We start from the raw sequence: 25,653 nt of genomic DNA, 5'->3' as shown, positions 1-25,653 counted from the left end.
TTTGGGAATGATGAGGGCAACAAATGTATAGATGTGCTTTACACAATTGATCTATGTATTGTGATGAATTGTATGAGCCCCAATAAATTGATTTAAAAAAAAAAGTGGGTGAAGGGAGCCATGGGACAGGGCAAGATATGACAAAATAATAATTTATAAATTATCAAGGGTTCCTGAGGGAGGGGGGAGTGGGGTGGGAGGGGAAAAATGAGGAGCTGATGGCAGGGGCTTAAGTAGAAAGCAAATGTTTTGAGAATGATGAAGGCAATGAATATACAAATGTGCTTGACACAATTGATGTACGTATGGATTGTGATAAGAGTTGTATGAGCCCCTAATAAAACGATTAGAAAGAAAGAAAGAAAGAGAGAGAGAGAAAGAAAGGTTATTAAAAAGACCAGAAAGAAAGAAAACACCAAATGGAAAAAAAAACAAGAATGAGAACAAGAAAGAAAATGTTCTGAAACTAATTGTGGTAATGATTGGATAACTCTTCTTAAAATGACTAAACTATTAAATTGCATGACATGTGAATTATATGCAATTTATAAAAAAAGAATAGTTACAAAGGAAGATATGATAACTGTTTTCATGTTGAGAAGATGCATTATGTAGACAAAGAAAACAGATTGATTCCTCTGATGATAAAAATTTAGTCAATGAGCTGTTCTGCAGGCAAATTTTCCTTCCATATGAAGTGCTTTTCTGATAATCATATCTGCCTGACAATAACAGGGCCTCATAATCTAGTGAGATCCTTATATTTTTAAAAACGTTTATTATGAATTAGGGGGGATTTACACATCTTTTTTATGTATTCCACAACTTAAAGCAATTTATCAACTATCTCATTAGCTTATCCTTGACACCCCATTCCACTCTCCACCCCATCTCTCTTTTGTCAGGTATTTTCACCTTCACCAAGTTAACAACTGTCTATCCCATATCTGATTACTTCCCCTTCTCTCTCTTCTCTGGTAATTATCAAAGTCTGGTTTTTTTTGACTAAAAACCTGGATCTTAAATTTTTTAAAATCATTTTATTGGGGACTCATACAACTCCTATAGCAATCTATACATACATCAATTGTGTAAAGCACACTTGCACATTCGTTACCCTCATTATTCTCAAAACATTTGCTCTCCACCCAAGCGCCAGGCATCAGCTCCCCATTTTCTCCCCCTCCATCATGAACCCTTGGTAATTTATAAATTACTATGTTATATCTTACACCGTCCGACGTCTCCCCTCACCCACTTTTTGTTATCTGTCCCCCAGGAATGAGGTCATATGTAAACCCCGTAATCGGTTCCCCCTTAAATTTGTTTTTATAACAGTGGTCTCATAGAACATTTGCTTATTTGTAACTGACTAATTTTACTCAGCACAATGTCTTCTGAATCCATATCATGAAGTGTTTCAGTTTCATCATCCTTCAGAGATGCAAATCATTTCACTGTGTGTATATACTCAACTTCACTTATCTACTGTTTCCACTGACAGGCATTTTAAGTTGTTTCTATCTTCTTGCTATTGTGAATGATGCTGTGAAGAACATGGGTGTGCATGTATCTATCTACGTGTGCTTTGTTCACTATGACTTAAAGCATGTATCAAGTATGATTTCTGGCTCATGCAACATTTCTATTTCCAGTTGTTTATGGAACATTCAGACTACATTCCACAGTGGTTGTACAGCTTCACAGCTCTATGAGCAGTGTAGGAATGATGGTTCCAATCTCACTGCACTCCCTCCAGCATTTCTCTTTTTAAAAAGAACAAACCCAAACCCTTTACTATTACTTATTATTTATGCTGGTGTGAGGGGGTGAGTTCCTTGTCCTTTAAAACATCCCACAATCCTTCAGGGATTAGTCATAAATAATTCCTATATCCTGAAGATGCCTGACAACATCACTAAAGTTTTTCTAAGATTTATCATTTTAATTTCTTCCATGAAAGATGACATAATTTGTAATTTAGATATTTGCTTTTAAATTCCCAATTTTTGTTCACATGTAAATGTTAAGTTTGAACTTTTAAATGTATAAAGCTACTTTACAAATGATATTTTCACCTACATGCTCAAACTCCTCAAATGAAATTGCCTTCTATGCTGACATTAAAAGTTCCAATGTATATTAAAATTTAGAAGGCTTGGCAGGGCGTGATCAAGGGTAACGTATCTGAGAGGAATTGCTGAAACCCAAATGAAGGCTTAGCATGATAGTGGGACAAGAGGAAAGTAAAAGGAAATAGAGGAAAGAGTTAGGAGGCAAAGGGCAGTTATAGAGGTCTAAATAAAGGCATGTACATGTGTAAATATATTTATATATAAGAATGGGGAAATAGATCTATGTGCACATATTTATTTATAGGTTTAGTATTAAGGTAGAAGATGGACATTGGGCCTCCACTCAAGAACTCCCTCAATGCAAGAACACTCTGTTCTATTAAATTGGCATTCCATGAGGCTCACCTTCCTGACACAATTGCTGAAGACAAAGTGGGTGCATAAGCAAATGTGGTGAAGAAAGGTGATGGTGCCCAGCTATCAAAAGATATAGTGTCTGGGGTCTTAAAGACTTGAAGGTAAACAAGCAGCCATCTGTCTGAGAAGCAACAAAACCCACATGGAAGAATCACACCAGCCTGTGTGATTATGAGGTGCTGAAGGGATCAGTTATCAGGCATCAAAGAACAAAAATCATATCATTGTGTGAACACCTCCCTAATATGATCACTGAAGACAAATGGGTACATAAGCAAATATGGTGAAGAAAGCTGATTGTGCCCGGTTATCAAAAGACATAGCGTCTGGGGTCTTAAAGGCTTGAAGGTAAACAAGTGGCCATCTAGCTTGGAAGCAACAAAGCTCACATGGAAGAAGCACACCAGCCTGTGTGATCACGAGCTCTCGAAGGGATCAGGTATCAGGCATCAAAGAACAAAAAATCATATCATTGTGAATGAGGGGGAGTGTGGAATGGGGACCCAAAGCACATCTGTAGGCAACTGGACATCCCCTTACAGAAGGGTCACGGGGAGGAAATGATCCACAGTCATGGTGCAGGGTAGCAACGATGAAACACACAACTTTCCTCTAGTTCCGAAATGCTCTCTCCCTCCCCCGCCTATCATGATCCCAATTCTACCTTACAAATCTGGCTAGACCAGAGGATGTACGCTGGTACAGATAGGAACTGGAAACACAGGGAATCTAGGACAGATGATCCCCTCAGAACCAGTGGTGAGAGTGGCGATACCGGGAGGGTGGTGGGAGGGTGGGGTAAAAAGGGGAACTGATTACAGGGATCTACATAGAACCTCCCCCCTGGGGGACGGACAGCAGATAAGTGGGTGAAGGGAGATGTCGGACAGTGTAAGATATGACAAAATAATAATTTATAAATTATCAAGGGTTCATGAGGCAGGGGAGAGTGGGGAGGGAGGGGTAAAAACGAGGAGCTGATGCCAGGGGCTTAAGTGGAGAGCAAATGTTTTGAGAATGATGAGGGTAACGAATGTATAAATGTGCTTTATACTATTGATGTATGCATAGATTGTGATAAGAGTTGTGTGAGCCCCCAATAAAATGATTTTTAAAAAAGCTAAAATAAAATTATGCTGATTCCTTTAAGGTCCCCACATTGAAGGACAATTGGAGTGTTGAAAGGAGGACTTCTAAGTAACAGGGAATGATACACACTGAGACAATTTTTCCTTGTACATTCACCTGAAACTGGTGGGGATTTTGGAAAATTGACGAGGTTGGTCTCAGATGCACTCTGAAGCTCCCGAAGACGAGTGAGGTACTGCTGCTGCCCCAGAGCACCATCTTCACTATCAAGTGGTCTTTTCTGTGCAAGTCCTTGCTTCTGAAATGTCAACTTCAAACCACCTTCCTGTTAAAAAGATACCATTATTAAGAAAGAAAGTGTTAAATTATACTACAGAATATTCAGGGATTTTCTGACCCCCACTTTTAAAGAGTGAAGTCAAACCCTGGAACACTAATCAAAACTTTGCTCATAAACTAATTGAAGGAAATATTTTACTAATTCTAAATTCCTAGAATATTAAATTTCCTGTTTTAAATGAGGGAAAATCCATACACTATATATACTTTCCTGAACAAAACGAAGCTGTTCATGTGACTAGTAGATTGTAACACTGTCAGCTTTCAACATACATTTCTATGTGCTTTAGTCACACCGTATTTTAGAGCAGACAACTCATTGTAGACACTGAGTAATCGTTTAATCTTCAGAGAAGCATACTAAAAAGTGAAAATGTTACTGGTCACAGTGCATGCCAAATGTTTAAACAGATGAAGGCACTGCCATACTATTTAAATATTATATGAAAGAATCAATATGGTTAGAAATTGTCAGACTGTTTAAGAAAGCATCTTAGCCAGCGGAAGTACTACTTTCAGAAGTATAGGGAGAAAAAAATACTTAACGATGACACTTCTAGTAGAAGACTCAAGGTTAATAACCTGGATATCAAAAAGAAACCAATCCAAACACCGAAAACAAGTATGTGAAGGAAGTAAGAGTAAGAGCAGGCAGCCATTTGCAGGAAAAGCATGCTGCACACCGCAATCGCAATCAGGTCCTAGGGCAATAAAAATAAACATACGTCTTTGATTTTCACTGTAAACTCCTTTTCTCGTACATGCTTCTTCACCTTTGACATCTGTGGTGACTGATCATGCTCTTCTTTAACACCTGCACCTGAGGGAGTGGGGACACTGGGCTCGCTATATTCTGTAGCTGCTCCAGGGCTGTCCAGCAGTTTTGTGGTATAGAAAGAGGCCACAGTATTAGCATCATAACTTCTTCTAGCTGAAGGCCACTTCCCTTTCAGAACTGTTTGGCAAATACTATCCAGCCGATTGATCATCACACGATCCTGGAAAAGCATGTGATATCAAAGTATCACTTTAAAATTTAAGCCAGAACTTTGGGGACTCATGGTTTTTGACAGATTAAAGTAGTACCAAAAACACAAATCCACTACCAATGAGTCAATTCCGAACTGTCGCAACCCTATCTAGGGTTTTTGAAACTGTAAACCTTTACAAGAGCAAACAGCCACATCTTTTTTCTGACTTTGCAATTAGAAGTCACACACAACTCACAATGCCAAAAGGATCCTTGAAACAAGCACAGCAAATGTATATGTGGAAGTATACATATTCTCATACACATTAAAATTTGTGAAAAAATTACACAAGTACAAATTACCTTTGATAAGGTTTAAAAACATCATGAAAGAGTAGTTTATTTTTTATAATTTAAAAAGTAATACAGCTTCCTGGTAAAAATTTTAGACAACTGAGGTGTCTCGTGTAAGAGTACACAATCTCCTATTCCAGATTTTCCCAACTTTGCTTCCAGAGGTAAACATTTATACAGAAAAGTGTTTAAAAGACTGCATACCAAACTGTTACACCCATTCATAAATATATCTACTCTAAAACATACTAAAACCTCCCACATTTTGCTTTCTTTTTGATAAAAAAAGGAAACTGTACTATACCTACATCTTTGGGAAGAGACCATGGAGAAGCTCAATATCAGCAACTAAAACCAGGCCATGGATTGACTGTGGAACAGATCATCAATTGCTCATATATGAGTTCAGGAAAAAGTTGAAGAAAATTAAAACAAGTCCATAAGAGCCAAGATTCAACCTTGAATCTATCCCACCTGAATTCTGTAAGTAGTTCAAGAAAATTTCTGACACACTGAATATTAATGACAGAAGAAAACATGATGAGCTGTGAGAGGACATCAAGAACATCATTCAAAAGAAAGCAAAAGTTCATTAAAAAGACAGGAAATAGAGAAAAGATGAAACTGGATGTCAGAAGAGACTCTGAAGCTTGCTCTCAATCAAGAGCAGCTAAAGCAAATGGAAGAACTAATAAAGTCAAAGAAATGAACAGAAAAATTTTAAGGGCAGCTTGAGTAGACAAAGCCAAATGTTATAATGAAATTTGCAAAGACCTAGAATTAGAAAACCAAAAGATATACATACTCAGTATATCTTAAATTGAATGAACTCAAAGAAAAAATTCAAGCCATGAGTTGCAATATGAAAGAAATCTATGGGCAAAATATTGAATGATACAGGAATCATCAAAAGCAGATGGAAAGAATACACCGAGTCATTGTAATAAAAAAAGCTATTGACATGCAACCATTTTAGGCGGTAGCATTTGAGCATGAACCAATGGTGCTGAAGGAGGACATTCAAGCTGTACTGAAAGCATAAGCCCAAAACAAGACTCCAGAAATTGATGGAATACCAATGGGAATGTTTCAACAAGCTGATGAAGCACTGGAAGCATATACTTGTCTATGCCAGCTACCTGGCCAACTGAGCGGAAGAGATCTCTGTTTGTACCCATTCCAAAGAAAGGTTACCAAACAAAATGCTCATTGATATCATATGTAAGTAATGTTTTGCTGAAGATCATCCAACAACTGTTGCAGCAGTACACTGACAGGGAGCTGCCAGAAGCTCAGGCCAGATTTAGAGGATGATGTGTTACAAGGCTTATCTCTGTCAGATAGATCTTGGTTGACAGCAAAGAATACAGAAAGATGTGTACTTTTGCTTTATTGACTATGCAAAGGCATTCAACTTTGTGGATCCTAACAAACTATGAATAACCTTGAGAAGAAAGGGAATTCAGGAGCACTTCATTGTGCTTATGCTGAATTTGCACAAGGATCAAGAGGCAGCTGTGAGAACAGAACAAGGGAATACTGCATGGTTTAAAATAAGTGAAGGTGTGCATCAGGGTTGTACGGTTTTATCTTCACCATACTTATTCAATCAGTATGGTGAGCAAAGAATCATAGAAGCTGGCTGATATGAAGAAGAATGTGGCATCAGAATTGGAAGAAGGTTTATTAATAACATGCTACATGTAGGTAACACAACCTTGCTTGCTGAAAGTGAGGAGGACTTGAAGCACTTGCTGATAAAGATCAAGGATTGTAGCCTTCAGTATGGATTACAATTCAATGTAAAGAAGATCAAAATCCTCACAACTAGACCAATGGGTGATATCATGATAAATGAAGAAAAGCTGAAGTTGTCAATGATTTTGTCTTGCTTGTATCTACAATCAATGGTCATGGAAGTAGGCAAGAAATCAAAAGACGGGTTGCATAAGGCACATCTGCTGTACAAGACCTTTGTAGAGTAATGAAAAGCAAGGATGTTACTCTGAGGACGAAAGTGCACCTGACCCAAGCCATGGTACTTTCAATGCTTCATATGGATATGAAAATTGGACATTGGATAAAGAAAAGTGGAGAAGAAAAGATGCATTTGAAATGTGGTGATGGAGAAGAATATTGAAAGTATCATGGACTGCTAAAAGGACAAACTGATCTGTCTTGGAAGAAGTACAGTCAGAGTACTTCTTAGAAGCAAGCATGGCAAGACTTCATCTGATTTACTTTGGATATGCTCTCAGAAGAGACTAGTCCTTAGAGAAGAATATCATGTTTGGTAAAATAGAGGGACATTGAAAAAGAGGAAGAGCCTCAAGGAGATGGATAGACATGATGGCTACTATGCTCACGTGTAGGAACGATTGTGGGAGGATGGTACAGGACTGCGTGCAGGGTTTCATTCTGTTGTGCACAAGGTTGCTATGGGTTGGAACCAACTAGACAGCAGCTAACAACAAGAACTACAGGCAACTAAACATTTCTTTGGACATTTGAAAAATTTATTAGTTCACAGATATAAATTTTGAACCTTAAAGCACACCTATTTTAAATTTTTAAATAAAATGTTTACAAATAAACATCACAATTGTATGTGTTTTATTTTTTATATTTCAACTAGTATTAAGATTGATAATACTTGGTGTATAAGTAAAATAAAATGGTAAGAATACAGACAGTTTTCTGAAGCAGCACTTTCTAAACAAAGAACCCATGTCAGCCCATTAACCTTCTGGAACGACTGCACTAATCCAATCTTAACTCTAATATTACTGAATGAATGGTTACATTTCTTCAAGTGTACCTAGTTGAAAGTACCTTTTCATAAAGAAGCAATTAATTATTAACTTGTATGTGAATGTTATCATGTTATCTTTTTAAATCATTTTAATAATGTTGAGATACAAACACATTGCAAGACCTAATGCACTCAATAAGGAGCTCTGGTGGCATTGTGTGTTATATATTGGGCTGCAAACTACAAGGTCAGATGTTCAAACCACCACCTGTTCCACAGGAGAACAATGAGGTTTTTGTTCCCATAAAGATTTATAGTATAGGAAACCCACAGAGGCAGTTATACTGTCTTATGATTCAGAATTGACATGATAGAAGTGAGAATACATGATAATAATCCTAAATGTCATCTAAAAATTTAAATATCCTATTTCCCCCCACATATTACAAACACTAAGCATTAAAGCATTAATATAGAAAAATATTCAGACAATGGCCCCTCCCAACAAGAAATTACTCATTTACCTTTGGCCAATATGACGCTGCCAGCATGTATCCACCTTGTAAAAGGTAGGCAGACTCTGGTGTACCATTGTTCATCTGGAAACTATCCTGAGTCTCATCCTGGGTAGTACTCAGTGAGGCAACACTTTCTTCATCATAGGCTTTCATGTGAGGGGTACCTTCTGCTGAAAACAATCATCATTACACAGATTGCATCAAATAATTTTATGTTTTTTCAAATCTCATAATTATTCAGATGTTTAAAAACAAATAATAGAAAAAGATACCTAGAATATAACAAAGTACTATTTCTTTATAAAATTAGGATAAAAGCAAAACAAGCATTGTTAAGAAGACAAAGTTTGACAAAATCATTCTTCTTCTGTCTGGGAATTTGACCTTCAGTAAACTTCGTATGTTTGTTTCTCTGGGAACAGATAAGGATAGTACATGACAATTATGTCACAGGCAACACTACTTATAAAAATGACTCCGGATTGGGTGACAGCATCTGAAGTGGGAGGACTACAGTGCCTGATGGGGAAACCACAGTTCCCTTAATAAGTATTATAACTGGGCACATCTCTCTAGTAATCCAGGACCTGAAGTTGTTACAGTAGATTCCGGCTCTTTTGGGTTTGAGACACTGGAAGTCAGAGAGGCTCCCAGACGTACTTGATGTGGCCTCATTTTCCTTGCACCTGAACTGTTGGATTACTGCAAAGACACCTGCTAATATGATCTTCTATATTACTTTTGACACGCTGCAGTACCTGTCCTCTAACCTGAGTAGAAGGGTGTTGATTATGGGCTCAAACACTCTTGGGAGTCTGAATGTGTTTTTTAAGCTACAGACATGGCTGGTGGGTGTTATTTTTTGTTAACTAATTGTTAATCTATTGCTGGGGAAAATATAATACTAAACTTTAGGCAACCCGGGAAATTACTGTGCAAAACCTCTAGTTCCTATGACTGGACAAGCCAATTTTACAATGTTTGGAATCCTACTGAATGGGAAAGTAGTTTCCTTTTCAATAATATCTCTAAAAATATGTGTACATATAAATTTTAAGATAACAAGTTTAAATATGATCATCTAATTCATTTTCACGTGAAGTTGTGTCGTAAAAAGGGTAAAATCAATTTATTTATATACCTCGCTTTTGGACTTCCTCTTCTTCACTGTCACTCTCTTCTGACGAAGATGAAGAAGATGATGAGGAGGAGGAGGAAGAGGAGGAGGAAGACGATGCTGAAGAACAAGATGAGGATGAAGAACTAGAGCCTGATCGAGAGTGGGAACAAGAAGAGGAGGAGGAAGAGGAGGAGGAAGATGACCGGGAAGAGCAAGATGACCTCTCAGAATCGGAGTCAGAATCAGAACTAGATTCTGACCCTCTTTTGTGGACTCGCTGTTTCTTAGAAGATGGGTTTGGAGTTAGGGGTTCTGTTCTGGCTGCAACCATGCGTCTGTCTGTTTCTCCTTTTCCACCAGATTTCTGATCTCCAGTAGCCTGTGGTAAAACACCATTCTTTGGACTGAGAGGCTCAGACTTTATTAGTGTCCTGGTTTCCTCAGAAGACATAGATTCTTCTTCAGAAGACTGAGGCTCCTCTTTAAGGTTTTCACTTTTAACTTTCATATCCTCTAGAATTATACCTTTAGCATCTAGGAGTCTAGGTAGAGAGGTAAGAGAAGAAGCAGAAAGTGCAACTTGATATTGCTGTAAAAGTGGGGTAGAAGTCCTGGAATGAGCCATCTTACTTTGACTGTAGTTCCTCTGAGCTGCCATAAATGAGAGTTCAGGATCACGAAGAATGTGATAATCTGTTCGGCTCACCCCATGTTTAGCAGCTCCAATAAGCAAATCCCTATCATGAGAGCCACATTCCCACCAGATAGGTAAGTCTGGATTTGGATGACAAAGCTTTAAGCGTTCAAATAATTGTGGGTGTCGGAGAGCTTGTTCTCGTACTTTCCTTAGAAGCTCAATGCGATATAAAGTCCTAGAAGCACGTTCTTCTGTGATTGGCTGGATAAAAATGTTTGGATCCACCAATTCTACATTGCAACAAGAACAAAAATAGTAAATTAAAAAAAAATACTTCATCAAATCATACCAAATAACACATAAAACCTAAAGTAACATAAACATTATATTTACAGGCATAGTTCCAAAGTACAGCAGCTCGGTGGTGAGATGCTGGGTGTAATTCCCAGAGAAGCAGCTTAGCAAGATCACTCCTGCACTACAAGGTGCACACTGCAAAACAAATGCTGAAGGCACTTTTTACCTTTTCCATAAAAGCAAAAATCCTTTTTAGATATTTTTAGGTTAGCGAAAACAGGGGTTGATGTAGGTCTTTTGTAAAAATCAAGTGGCACAGAGTGACTTTTCAGAAGACAGCATATGCCTGCACTTCTAAATGTACTACTGATCTACATCCCTGCAAAGTTTGCAGATTTCCTCTAATATTTCAAAATGAAGAATAATACACATTTGAAAATCAAGTATTTATAGAAATCATATCATTTGTATTTATAGATTATAATGATATTTATAAAATCATTTGCAGGCCATACTGGTCAAATATTTAATTAGCTTACACCTAATGTGATGGTTGAAACGGCTTCTCTATAATGAAGCATGTGACATTAGCTGGTATTGATGATTTCTTGGGTCTTATGTGGCCTGTGGGTCAGGAATTTCCTATCCATTCTAAACAGTCTGTCCAAACATGTCTTTGAGAACAGTGTGATAGTGGACCAGTTCCCTCAGTAAAACGCTTATGTAACTCCAGTCAGGATGTCTTTTAAAAAGAGAATTCTTTTTGTGCCATGGGAAAAGAAGGCTTTAAGGCCACACACAATATCAAATTTTTAACAAAACCCCAGTGAACATGTTAAAACATTTTTTTATTATGAATTAAGTGGGGGCTCAAATTTCAGATGATTTTGTACTCAATACTTAAACTGCTTATCAAACCTCCCAAAAGCTTGCCCTGCCCACCCTCTGATTTTTCTTCTCCCTCTTGTAGAATACTATTTCTTCTTCCACACAGAGAATACCTGGCTACCCTCAAGTCCTGGTCATGTAGTGGTTATGTGTTGGGCTGTGATCTGCATGGTTGGCAGTTCAAAACTACCAGCAGCTCCACGGGAAAGTGACTGGGCTTTCTAGTCTCATAAACAGTTAAAGTCTCAGAAACACAGAGGGGTCACTGTGAATCAGAATTGATCCCATGGGAGCAAATCTGGTTTGGGGTTGGGCCCTCAAGCCCAGGTTAGCAAACTTTTGCAATGGAAGAGCCAATCCTGTCCCTCACAACAACTTAAAAATTACTGTATATACTTGAGTATAAGCTGACCTGAATAGCATCCAAGGAACCTAATTTTACCACAAAAACTGCATAAAAATGTGCTGAAAAACTTGGCTTATACACGAGTATATGCGGCATTCAAAATCCTATTTTTACAAACAAATGAGATCACCATCATATGCTTTAAAAAATTTCAATTTTACTTCAGAGGCACATGTACATACTAAAAAAGCTGCGCATGGCTTAAGAACTCCAGTTTGCTAACACGTTCACCTTCCCCCACCCAACCATCAAAGTTTGTTTCTTTGGATATGAAAACTGTTCTGTTTTTCTTTATAATATCGATTTCATAAAATATTTGTCCTTTTGTGATTAACTAAATTCACTCAGCATGTTCTCAAATCCCATCATACCATTAGATGCCTTGGGTTTCATCATCATATTTTAGCAATGTATAGTATTCCACCATGTCTATGTACTGAAGTTTATTCATTCTTCCACTGATGGGTATATTTAGGTTGTTTCCATAGTCTTGCTAATGTGAACAATGCTCAATGAACATGGGTGTGCATAGATCTGCTTGTGCTTTGGCTCTAACTTCTTTAGGGTATAAACTCAAAGGGATTGATGGGTCCTATGGTATTTCTGTTCCCAGTTGTTTGAGATAGTGCCATATCACTCACTTTCCATAATGGTTGCACACTTTTCAGTTCCACCAGCAGAATATGGTGGTTCCAGTATCTCCAAACCTTCTCCAGCATTTGTTGTCTTTTTAAATTTTGCCGTCCATGTCCGTGTAAGGTGGTATGTCACCACTGTTATGATTTGTATTTTCAGGTGGCTAGTGGTTTTGAGCATCTTTTCATGTTTGTTGGCCTCTTCAATGAATGCTTTGGTGAACTGTCTCTTCATGTTCATTGCCCATTTTTAAAAGTTGGATTACTTGTCTTTCTCTTATTGAGATGTTGCAGTTTTTTCCATAGATTTTAGAGGTTAGTCCTTTGTCTCATGTGTTCTCGACAAATATTCCGTCTGAGTTCTTACTTGACCCTTGTGGTGACGTCTTTTGATGCACCTAAGTGTCTTATTTCTAGGAGATGCCAGTCATCTATTTTGCGTTCTGCTGTGTGCATTTTTCATAGTTGGGTAGTATGTTTACGTTCTGTATTACACTCCTATAGTTTTTTCTTATTTTCTCATTAATGATCACGATATTTCTAGGATATACATTTAGGTCTTTAACCCATCTTGAGTGTTTTGCTATGGTCTGAGGTCTGAGGCCTGCTTCAGTCTTCTGCAAATGGTAATCCAATTTTGCCTGCGCCTTTTAAAGAGACTCTCTCTTCCCCATTTATGTAATTTGGCCCTTTGCCAAAGTTCAGTTGTCTGTACATGGATAGATTTAATTCTGGATTCTTTATTGTTTATTGGTTTATGTATTATCTATTGCTGTGCCAGCACCAGGTAGTTTTGACTACTGTGGCTGTATTATTGGTTTTAAGGTCAGGAGGTAACATATCTCCTACTTTGTTCTTTTTTCTTTAGTGAATTGCTTATCCTAGGACTCTTTCCTCTTCACATAAAGTTGGTAATTAATTTTACATTTCTGTAAAGAATGCTGAATTGAAAGAGACTGACAAACTTGATCAATAAATGAACTGTAGCTTAAGTCTAGACACTAGTCAGAAAAGACCACAGAATTATCAACGATGTGAGAGCTACTGAAGATGGGATTTTAACTTTAAATAAACATTCTGGTTTCAGCAAGCTTTTGGCTCCATGGGTGTCAAAAGTGTTACATGAGGATCAGCTTGTTCAAAGAGCTGATCTTTCTAAGAAAAGCCTTATTTTTTAAGAAAGATGGAAGCTACTGAAGGCGATTTTATGGAATGGAGCCTAACTGGGAATGAGTCTTGGGTTTATCAATATGTTCCAATCAAAACAGTGGTTTCCATGGAGATCTTCTGGGCCAGTTGAATTCAAGGAAAAGGGGTTAGTTCAAAAGGTGATGGTAACTGTTTTTTGGTTGCTGTAGCTATTCCAAAGGGGTAATCTTGATATTTTCTCAAGTATAACAGGATAACCATGGGTGCTTATTGTGAAAAAGTTTTAAGAAAATAGAAAACTGCACGAGCGAAAAAAGGCCAGGAGAATTGTGCTGAGGAATATTTTTCCATCATCAAAACACACCTGCTCGTTCATTGAGGGTATCAAGAGCTGCCCTACAATAATTTCATTGGTAAATCGTACTGCACTCACCCGACAATCCCGATGTAGCCCCTTCAGATGTCTTTTTGTACAATAAACCCACAGAACATGATGCGAGTCCCTCAATGGTTACCAAAACTACTATTAAAAAAAGTCATTTTATCGGGGGCTCGTACAATTCTTATCACAATCCATACATACATTCATTGTGTCAAGCACATTTGTACATTTGTTGCCATCATCATTCTCAAAACATTTGCTTTCTACTTGAGCCCTTAATATCAGTTCCTCATTTTCCTCTTTCCTCCCTGCTCCCCACATTCATGAATCCTTGATAATTTATAAATTATTATTGTCAAAACTACTATTTTGATGTGGTGTAAATTGAAGAAGGTAGATTTCTTCAAGGAGGGGTTAGAACTATGGAAACATCACCTTCATAAGAATTGATACTTAGGTAGAGCATATGTTGAGAAATAATAATTTCACGTTTTGATATTTTAAAAATAAAAGCTTCTATGATTTTTTATTAATCATCTTATTGGAGCTCTTACAGATATTATAACAATCCATAATTCAGTTAGATCAAGCATAATTTTACAGTTGCTACCACCATCAGTTTCAAAACATTTTTTTTCTCTTAAACTCTTTCATATCAGCTTCTATGATTTTTGATGATAACAAGCTATGGATAAGATTGAGAAGAATGGCAATTTCAGAGCATTTTGTTGTACTCCTGGAGAATTTGTACACACACTAAGATGCAGTTGTACGACTAGAGTAAAGGATTACTCCTTAGCAACTCATGTTATCCGGAGAGACAAATACCTGGAAAAGGACATTATGCTTGGTCAGGGTTAGGGAAAAAGAGGAAGACCCTAACAAGACGAAAGGATACATTGGCTGCAACAACAGGCCCAAACATAAAAACAATTGTGAGGCTGGTGTGGGACTCAGCAGTGTTTCGTTCTGCTGCACATAGGGTTGCTATGAAGCAAAAATTATTCTAGGGAATTTAACAACATAATTTTGTAGCAATATTTTAAAATGTACTCTCCTAATTATAATCTGGAAGCATATTAATATAGCTAGGAAATTACTTTTAAAGCATTCTTTATCATTAAGGGAGCTATTAGTATTTAAATCTCCCTTAATGCAAGAACACTTTGTTCTAATAACCTGGCATTCTTTCTATGCTGCTCACCTTCCCGATAAGATTTCTGAAGACAAATGGGTGCATAAACAAATGTGGTGAAGAGAGTGGATGGTGCCCGGCTATCAAAAGATATAGAGTCTGGGGTCTTAAAGGCTTGAAGATCAACAAGCAGCCATCTAGCTGAGAAGCAACAAAGCCCACATGGAAGAAGCACACCAGCCTGTATGATCATGAAGTGTTGATGGGATCAGGTATCAGGCATCAAAGACCCAGAACAAAAAATCATATTGATGTGATGAGGGGAGCACCAGTGGAGACCCAAAGCCCATCTGTAGACAATTGGACATACTCACACCAAAGGGTCACAAGGAAGAGACAAGCCAATCAGGGTGAGGTACAGCACCGATGAAACACACTACTTTCCTCTCTAATTCTTTAATGCTTTCCCCTCTCCCACTATAATAACCTCAATTCTACCTTACAAATCCTGCTAGACCAGAGCATGTACACTGGCACAGATAAGAGCTCACAACATAGAAATCCAGGACAGATAAATCCCTCAGAACCAATAATGAGGGTGGGGATACCAGGAAGGTAAGCAGAAAGTGGGGGGACAAACAGAAAAGTGGGTGAAGGGAGGCAGTAGCTGGTTGTAAGACATGAAAAAAAATTTATAAAGTATCAAGGGTTCATGATGGGGGAGGGGGGGAAATGAGCTGATACCAAGGGTTCAAGTAGAAAGAAAATGCTTTGAACATGATGGCAACATATGTGCCAAGGTGCTTGGCACAATGCATGGATGTATGGATTGTAATAAGAGATGTAAGAGCCCCCAATAAAATGATCAAAAGAAAAGGACAGCTATTAGCTCAAAGAAAAAAATATTTGTTCAAACTCACTTATAAAGACAAATTACAACTGTTAAATGATATTTCATAAATAAAAGTTTGCATTTCCCATCATTTCAGTCACTGAGATAATTCTAGTAAACTCAAAGGGGCACCAAAGGAAGGTTTTAACTGTTTCAGAGGAACAGAGGAACATGTGGAAAAACTAACTTCAAGTATTTAATTTCAGCATTGATCATGTTATACTCCTTTCAGTGATTTTTTATATTTGTGCAGCTGCATCACTTCAAAAAGTTTACAAGTGTTCCAAAAAGCAAAAGCAAAAACAATAACAACAATAAATATAGGACTTGTTGAAAGAAAGCAGGGACTAATCTGAACTAACTTTTAACGATTACATTGGAACATAATGAGTGACAAAATACATGATAGTCTTGGATTATAAACTCTGGAAAGAAGGAATAATTTATTCCTTACAGTGTAATTCCATAGTAATAACTATTGAACACAAAACCCACTAATGGGCATTGCAATAGATATTTGAAAGTTTGAATAGAAAAATTATTTGCACAATGTCCAAGTATTTCTTCCTAGACATCTGTTAAATATAGAGGGAAAAATTGGTAATTTTACAGTGTAGAAACCCAATATAAACTGCCTTCCCTAAGCGAACAAGGCCAGTTTCATTAGTAAAATGACATATTGACATCATCAACAGCTTGACACATCATTTCTGCATGTACGTATTCTTGCCCAGATGTGATCATCTCAATCCACCAATCATTTGAAAATAGAAGACACACCCAAAATGAGTAATACATGGAAAAATAACTGATCAGTATTTTTCAATGGTGTCAAGGTAACAAAAGACAAGGAAAGACTGAGGTCCTTCTAAAGACAATAGAAAGCTAAAGGAAATAACAACAAAACATAATGTAGGATCTTGAAACAAATGAAATTAATGAAAAAAAATTGGCAAAATTCAAATAGGTATTTAGTTAATGCTATTATACTAGTGTTAATTCCCTGGCTCTGAAAATTATAATTAACCACATAAAATCCTAAACATTAGGGGAGCAAGGAGTGAGGGACATAAGAAAATTCTCAACAATTTTTGTAATTTTTCTCAATTTTTTTGCTAAATTTTCTGCAAGTCTAAAAGTAGTTAAAAAAAATTAAGTACCATGAAAAAAAAAATCATTAAGAAAAAAGGAGTAGGGTCAAAGAAAGAACGTTTTGCTGTTGTTAGGTACCACTGAGCCAGTTCCAACCCACATTGACCTTATGCACAACAGAACAAAACACTGCTTGATCCTGTACCATCTTCACAATAGTTCCTATACTTGAGCCCACTGTTGTGGTCACTTTCTTGAAGGTTTTCCTCTTTTTTTGCTGACCGTCTACTTTACCAAACATGACGTCCTTCTGCAGGGACTGGTCTCTCCTGACATGTCCAAGGTCCATAAGAGGAAGTCTCACCATCCTTGTCTCTAGGAGTACTCTGTCTGTACTCCTTCCAAAACAGATCAGCTTATCCTTTAAGCAGTCCATGGCCCTTTCAGTATTCTTCTCCAGCACCACAATTCAAATGCATCAATTTTTCTCCATCTTCTTTATCCAATGTCCAACTTTCATATGCTTATGAGGCAATTGAAAACCATGATTGGGTCAGGCACACTTTAGTCCTCAAAATAACACTCTTGATTTTCAACACTTTAAGAAGTCTTTTGCAGCAAAATTACGCAATGCAACTCATCATTTGATATCTTGACCACTGTTTTCAAGAGCAAGACACATCCGTAACAACTTCAACTTTTTCTTCATTTGTCATGATGTTACCTCCAGTTGTGAGGACTTTGGCCTTTACATTGAGTTGTAATTCATACTGAAGCTACAATCCTTGATCTTCATCGGTAAGTGCCTTAAGTCTTCCTTACTTTCAGCAAGTAGGGTAGTGTCATTTATATACTGCAGGTTGTTAATAAGGCTTCCTCCAATCCTGATGCCATACTCTTCTTCATATAAGGTTCTTTGATTATTTGCTCAACATATAGACTGAATAAATATGGTGAGAGGACACACCTTGTCACACACCTTTCTGATTTTAAATCATGCAATATTCCTTTGTTCTGTTCATACAATGCTTCTTGATCCATGTATAAATTCCTAATGAGCACAATGACATATCCTGAAATTCCCATTATTGTCATAGTATCTAAAGTTTGTTAAGATTCACACAACTGCCTTTCAATAGTCAATAAAACATGAGTAAACATCTTTGTTATTCTCTTTCAGCCAAGAGTCATCTGATGTCAATAATGGCATCTCTTGTTCCACGTCCTCTTCTGAATCTGGCCAGAACCTCTGGCAGCTCCCTGACAATGTACTGTTGCAACCCTTGTTGGATGATCTTCAGCAGAATGTTACTTGCATGTGATACCAATGATCTCCTTCTGTAATTTGAGCATTCTGTTGGGTTGGGCTACTTTTCTTTGGAATGGGCATAGATTTGGGTTTCTTCCTGTCAGTTAGCCAAGTGGCTGTCTTCCACAATTCCCGACACACTTCCAGTGCTTCATCAGCTTGTTGATGGTATTCCATCAATTCCTGGAACCTTGATTTTGGATAATGCTTTCAGTGCAGCTTGAACTACTTCCTTCAGCACCATTGGTTCGTGTGGAATATCAACTATCATTTTTTTTGGTACAGAAGCTGTGTATTATTTCCATCTGATTTTGATGGTTCCTGCATCATTCAATATTTTGCCCATAGAATCTTTCAGTATTGTAACTCGAAGCTTGAATTTTCCCTTGAATTCTTTCAGTTTAAGATACACCGTGTTCTTCTCTTTTGGTTTTCTAATTCTAGGTCTTTGCACATCTCAATATATTTACCTTATCTTCTTGAGTTTCCCTTTGAAATTTTCTGTTTAATTCTTTGACATCCTTAGTTCTTCCATTTGCATTAGTTACTCTGTGATTATGAGCAAATTTCAAAGTCTCTTCTGACCTCCACTTTGATCTTTTATATCCTGTCTTTTTAATGACCTTTTGCTTTCTTCATGAACGATATTCTCGATGTCCTTCCACAGCTTATCAGGTCTTCTGTCATTAGTGTTCAATGTGTCAAATGTGTTTTTGATATATTCTGAAAATTCAGGTGGGATAGATTCAAAGTTGTATTTTGGCTCTCATGGGTTCATTTTAACTTTTGAAGCTGTATCCTGAACTTACTTATGAGCAATTGATGATTTGTTCTACAATCAGTTCCTGGCTGGGTTTAGCTGTTGATACTGAACTACTCCATGGCTTCTTTCCATCGATGTAGTCAATTTGATTTCTATGAGAAGTCCATGTGTATAGTAACCTATTGTGTTGTTGAAGAAAGGTCATTTACTATGAACAAGTCATTAGTCTTATAAAATTCTACCATGTGATCTTCAGCTTTGTTTCTATTATATATTTTCTAACAACGGTTCCTTCTTTTTTGTTTCCAATCACCAGTAATTATCAATGATTCTTCATTGCATTTGATCAATTTTAGACTAAAGTCCTTGGTAGAATTCTTCAATTTCATTATTAGTTTTTGTGGTTGGGTGAATTTCCTTGAAGGCAGACAGATATAATCCTATCATAGACAAAATTGTATTTCAAGAATGATTTTGTAATATCGTTTTAGACAGTGAATTCCATGCCATTTGTTTTGATTTGTTATTCCTGGCATAGTAAACCATATGATTTTCTGATTCAAAATGGCCAACACCAGTCCATTTCAGCTCACTCATGCCTAGAATATAGATCTTTATGTGTTCCATTTAATTTTTGGTGACTTCCAATTTTCCCAGATTCATGTTTTCCACATTCTAAGTTCGATCATTAGTTAATTTTTGCAACTGTTTCTCCTCATCCATGTCCCATCAGCAAATGAAGAATCCAAAGGCTTCACTCCTACCAGCTTTACTTGACTCATGTCACGATGGTCGACTCCATTCTGAGAAATCAGTTCTTCCTCAGTCACATTTGGAAGGCCCTCTGACATAAGGTGCCCACCCCTCTGGACTATATCTGACAATCTTCTGTTTCCATTTACTGGCCATTCAGTATCTGACATTGTTTCAAAGCTATGCATAAGATTTTCATTAGCCCCTTCCACTGAAGTGTGGAGCTGAGAACTTTTTGCAGTTTTGAAAATTGCTGACATGTCAAATGTTATCGTATGCAAGATAAATTGGAAATTCCCGAATTTTTGAGACTTTGTTACTCAGACAAGATGGTTAAAAAAGATAGATAGAATTTTTTTACCTACCTTCTTTGGAAGGAAGACGGCACACCCTCCGACACATAGACATGAATGCATACAAATATTTCTCCAAACTATCATCAGTTTTCTTATGTAGTCTAGCCATAGCTCTAAATTTTGTCCAATCAAATTGGCCTCTGTCAGGATCAAATACCACTCCAAATGTAGATACAACTCTATAAAAGTCAGCTTCTTCTCTCCTTGTCCATCTATTTTGAAGTTAAAAAAAGTCAACCATGTAATTCATTAAAATGTATATTACTACTGAATAAATATAATAAAACTTTAAAGCATTTCAAGTACCTAAATAGTTTAATGGATTAACACCAGGGTTATTGGTTTTTAACTCTAGTATCTTCTAATTTCATTTTCAACAAACTTTTCCGAGGTCCCCGGCATATTTTAAAATACTACTTGACTTTTCCATTCAACCATGTTCCTTTTAGTAGACATTGTTCCTTCAGACAGCAATAGTTTAGTAGAGTAGTCACTATGGGAGAATATCCTACACAGGATATACAGTTACATATGATAAGGTGGATCTGCCTTTAGGAGGAAGAAAAAAACATTTTCAAATGTAGTATAAGACAGTTTTACAACTGTGTTATAGGCCAAGAGAGCAGAAGATAGAAGTCAATTCTAATTAGAATGACCAAGAAAGGAATTATAGAGAAAGTGGCATTAAGAAGTGACAAAGTCAAGAAGTTCAGGAAGGAAATGTATGGAGACTGATTATGGAAGCAATTGTACAATTATGTCTGGCATGATTGAACTATGGAATGTATTAACTCCCAAGTTACAGCAAATTAAAAGAAAAAAAGAAGCATAGATCCAGGAATGGGTTTATGGCTCACACTAACCCTAGCTCCAACTTAACATCAGTTCCTACGTCATGGCCATGCTTGATACTCGCCTTCATGAAATGATCACTGAAGATAAGATTGTTACGGCAGTGTGGTAAAGAAAGCAAATGGTGCTTGACTATCAATCGGAATAGTGTCTGGGGTCTTAAAGGTTTGTATTCATTCAAATAAGCAGCCATCTAAGCACGGAGTCAACTAAGTCCACACAGAAGCACACCAGCTTGTGTGATCCAAAGACGACAATTACAAAATATGAATATGGTGAGGAGAAAAGCATCAGAGCTAAAATTATAAACACCCAATTTGTGGAGGGCTATGGGAGACATCTGCAGCGTATCTAGTTGGACTGAGTCACTGGAAAATCCACTCTAGCCACAGGCAAGAGTCTCGAACAGCCTTATTACCAGGCAGAAACCATTGTAATCTTGACTATGCTGGATCCAACTTGACACTTGGTCAGTAGACCACTCCCCAGACACACCCTGAATTTGTTCTGGGTGTAAGTATCTCCTACAGGTTTCATGACAGAAATTTCTTCACTGGCTTTTTGAATGTTGATGGGGGTCTTTTCTTTCTTATGAATTATTTGTATTTTTTGTCTTTATACTATTACGATTTTATTCTTGCCACCTCTTAGTGAGATTTAAAAACAAACAAACAAAGGTTTTCTTTTGGGTCTCCAGCTGCAAAGCTCAGGAGGAATAAATGCAAATGCATAATGAGAATAACTGATACAAAGTAAATGCAAAATGAGAATAACTGATCCAGGGAATACAAAGGTAGTGGGTGAGTGAGAGGGAGGGAAAGGAGATTATGGGAATAAATAATGAAGACAGGAAGGTGAAGGGAGCACTATACTGGACTGTGATTGCATAACTCAGTTTAAATGGTGACTTAACTATGGGGGTGGTGGAATGGTCTAAAATTGATGTGGTAATGATTGTACAGTTCTCCTTGATATGATTCAACGAGTGAACTAATAAATTGGATGATATGTAAATTACATGCCAAAAAAACTGCTGGAAAACAAAGAAGTGACAAAGTCCAGGTTAGGAAGGGAAAACTATGAAGAAGACACAGAATGAACAAAGATAAAAGTAGGTAGCACTCTGCATTTTGAGGGGTGGTAGGTAGGCATTCCAGACTTGTAAGGATAGGACTCATAATACAGAGAAGAAAAAGTTGCTTGCAGAACATGATAGGCCACAAAATATTGGCTACGTTTCCTATTGAGAGGTGGGAATTATTTCCCTTTCCCTTAAGTTTGGTGTGGCCCTGTGATTTTTTTTTAAAACAACAGAATGTGACAGTAGAGACCCATTGTAATTGTCAAGATTGAGCCTTAAGAAATCTGTTAGTCCCCTTGCTGCTAAGGAGGTGCCCTCTTGAGGTTCTCCTACTTGGGAGCCAGAACCATTTCAGGCGTTCTAGCCATTTCAGTACCAGAGCCAATACCACATACAAGAGCAAAATCATAATCTAAAATAAGAGAGAAATAAAAATAATTGATGCTGCTTTAGGTGGCTATATTTTGGGTGATATGTCATATAGCAAATTATAATTGAAATATATTTATAGAGTGTGAAATTGGAACATTATGGCTGATAATGGCTAAAATCTACAGTAATTTCAGTGTCTCTGCTACAAAAGAACAATGATTTATCTCCAAGAGAACACTGAAGGGCTAGGCTCAAGAAGGCACCAGGTTATCTGAACTACTCTACTTCTACTTGCTCCCCTTTTAAAATCAATAGTCTAGGGGCATATCTACCGTATTAAATAGAAGTGAACTTGGCCTCTTTCAATATTCATCTCATTGCAATATTTTACAATCAAATATTTATGAACGATAGGATTGTATTAATTTAAACTTGTGCACAATTGGTAATTCAATTCTTGAGTTTGCTTTGCATTTTTTAAAGTACCTTAGTCATCATGTTCATATCAGACAAAAGAATGATTATACAAGAAAAATGGCTAGTAATTATAAGTTGTAGTATAGTTATCTTCATTAATTTCACTATGCTGACACATGTTTATCAGTATGTGTGTATTAAGTAGTTCCCAGCTTTTGACAGAGTCAAATATAACATACTTTTTAGCTTTCATTATTATTGACTTTCACTACCTTTATTATTTTTTAGTATCTTTATTAATTGAACTTTGAACATATGAGGATGAAAACATCAATAAATGGCACATTTTAAAATTGTGTGTAGTGCATAAGAAAAAAAGACAAAGTAAATGTTTGTTGGAATTAAAAAATGTTATTAATTCAGAGAATACCTGTACATGCACAAAGTACTTCTCTACCTAAACATGATTTTCACAAAGGGAGGTAATCATATCTAGAAAACCTTCAAAAAGAACCAATTATTAAAAATTTAGCACTGTTGTCTTACCTCTGCTGTCTTTCTATCTTGGCTGCCATTTTAGGATTAAGAGTGGCTTCTTCATAAAGAGGCTGCATGACACTGGCAGGTACTGAAAAAGTTGGCGGTATCTGCTGGATTTGTCTGTTTTTATTGGTGCGCTGATATGCCGTGATGAGACGCCTCAGCCGTGTGGTTAAAGCTGACTGAGTAGGCCAATAAACTTTATCACCCTCCATCAGCTGACCATCTATGTTGAAAGAAAGTATTGTCAATATTTGGGGGGGGGGGGGAGGAGGAAACTTTCAGAAAACTGAGGAAAGTAGTAAAATTTCACTACCAAATCTCTGTTTTCTTTTAATCACAAACTCAGAATTTCTCCAGCAAACATTAAGAAAAGCTAAAACAAACTTGGGAAATTGTTCGAAATAAACAGGTCACTGTAACATACAGGACCACACTATTATTTATTTAAAGGGAACTTCACTTCCAGGCATAATACTATTACTTAATGTCTTAGATAAATCAAAACCAAACTGGAATTCATGAGAATTTGAATACTGTAAACTCTTCTAATTGAGGCTGTCTATATTAAACATATTTTAATTTAAATAGAACCAAAACATCTTAAGGTCACATTAAATAGAAGCATATTTTAATAAAATCTAGTTTTATAGTGTTCTACCTTGTTTTTCCCCCTAATAAAGTTAAGGTGCAACATAATTACATACACTATACTACAATCACATTCATTTCAAGCAGTAACGACTCCCTTATTCCTGTTCGATTTTGGGAGGCCGAGGCACTGGTTCCCCAAGGGGCCAGCTGACAGTCTGATATTTAGACAATCAATGACCGATTATGAAACCAAACTTGCCTTTAAAGGCAAGTAAAAGCAACAGCGTATACAGAAAAGCTTTGTGGAAACAACAATGAAAGGAAATAATTCCTAATATGTACATAGAGCTAATAAGCTGAATGTATGAGGGTAAGTAAAAAGATTTCTATTAAATCATAGACACCTTTATGAGAAGCAACTATTCTCAACATATCCTCTATCTAGGTATATGCACTTCTGAAGGAGCTGCTTCCACCTCTCTATCCCTTCCCTGAAGAATTCTGCACTCTTTGGCTTACTCCACATCAAGATGGCAGTTTAGCATTATTTATTATGCCGGATGTTCTGTGAAATGTTCTCTGAGTTTGGTAAGCAAAAAGTTTTAAAGAAGATTATCATATGTGTGGGGGGATGGAGTAAGGTTTCACAAAATAACTCAGAGCCCTTATTTACAACAGAACAAAATACTGTCTAGTCCTGTACCATTTTCACAATTATTTTTGTGCTTGAACTCATTGTTGCAGCATTGGGTCAATTAATCTCATTGAGGGTATTATTTTTCAAGCATGATATCCTTCTCCAAGGACTGGTCTCTTTTGAGAACATTTCCAAAGTTTCTGACATGAGTCCTTGCATCTTTGCTTCTAAGGGGCCTTCTGGCTGTATTTCCTCTAATACAGATTTATTTTTATGTTACTCTGTGGTACTTTCAATATTCTTTGTCAGAACAATGAAAAAATATCAATTATTCTGCAGTATTCCACATTCATTGTCCAACTTTCACACGCATACAAGGACATTTAAAATTCCGTGGTTAAGTACAACTTCATTTTTATAGTAGCATCTTTTGTTCTTTAATATTTTAAAAGAGGTCTTAGGCAGTAGATTTGCCCAGTGGAATACATTGTTTGATTTTTTGACTGCTGCTTCTAAGGGTGTTGATTGTAGGCCCAGGCAAAATGAATCCTTGACAACTTCAGTTTTTTCTCCATTTATCATGATGTTGTCCATTGTTGGTTCAGCTGAGAGATCTCACGGAAGTTATCTCACAGGCCATCAAGTTATTAATGATTCAACTCTATGAAAGCTCAGTGATCTTTGATAAGGGGCCCAAAAAATATCAAATGGGAAGCAGATGCCCTCTTTAACAAGTGGTGCTGGAAAAAAGGGATATTTACCTGCAGAAAAATGAAGCAAGACCCTTATCTCACTCCATGCACAAGAATAAACTCAAGGTGGATCACAGACC

At 37.0% G+C, this 25,653-nt stretch overlaps 1 protein-coding gene across 8 annotated transcripts in view; it reads right to left on the bottom strand.

The window, feature by feature from the left end:
- CHD9 (chromodomain helicase DNA binding protein 9) overlaps window positions 1-25,653 on the bottom strand; it is a 179,771-nt gene that overhangs the window by 30,409 nt on the left and 123,709 nt on the right. For 4 of the 8 annotated variants that reach the window (XM_045293606.1, XM_030886608.2, XM_045293607.1 and 1 more), the window contains 6 exons: window positions 23,597-23,816; window positions 20,338-20,540; window positions 9,656-10,561; window positions 8,521-8,684; window positions 4,646-4,918; window positions 3,738-3,906 (listed from right to left, as the gene is read on the bottom strand). In XM_045293606.1, the coding sequence (XP_045149541.1) occupies window positions 3,738-3,906; window positions 4,646-4,918; window positions 8,521-8,684; window positions 9,656-10,561; window positions 20,338-20,540; window positions 23,597-23,816 (1,935 nt within the window). The remainder of the gene's footprint in view (window positions 1-3,737; window positions 3,907-4,645; window positions 4,919-8,520; window positions 8,685-9,655; window positions 10,562-20,337; window positions 20,541-23,596; window positions 23,817-25,653) is intronic. The other 4 variants (XM_030886607.2, XM_030886609.2, XM_030886606.2 and 1 more) reach the window with 3 other exon arrangements.

The sequence above is a fragment of the Echinops telfairi genome, unplaced genomic scaffold (genome assembly GCF_000313985.2).
Source record: "Echinops telfairi isolate 266 unplaced genomic scaffold, ASM31398v2 ScPeMD7_2291;HRSCAF=2852, whole genome shotgun sequence".
Classification (NCBI taxonomy): Eukaryota; Metazoa; Chordata; class Mammalia; order Afrosoricida; family Tenrecidae; genus Echinops; species Echinops telfairi.
The sequence above is the reverse complement of the archived record's forward strand: the minus strand, read 5'-3'. Positions and strand labels throughout refer to the sequence as shown.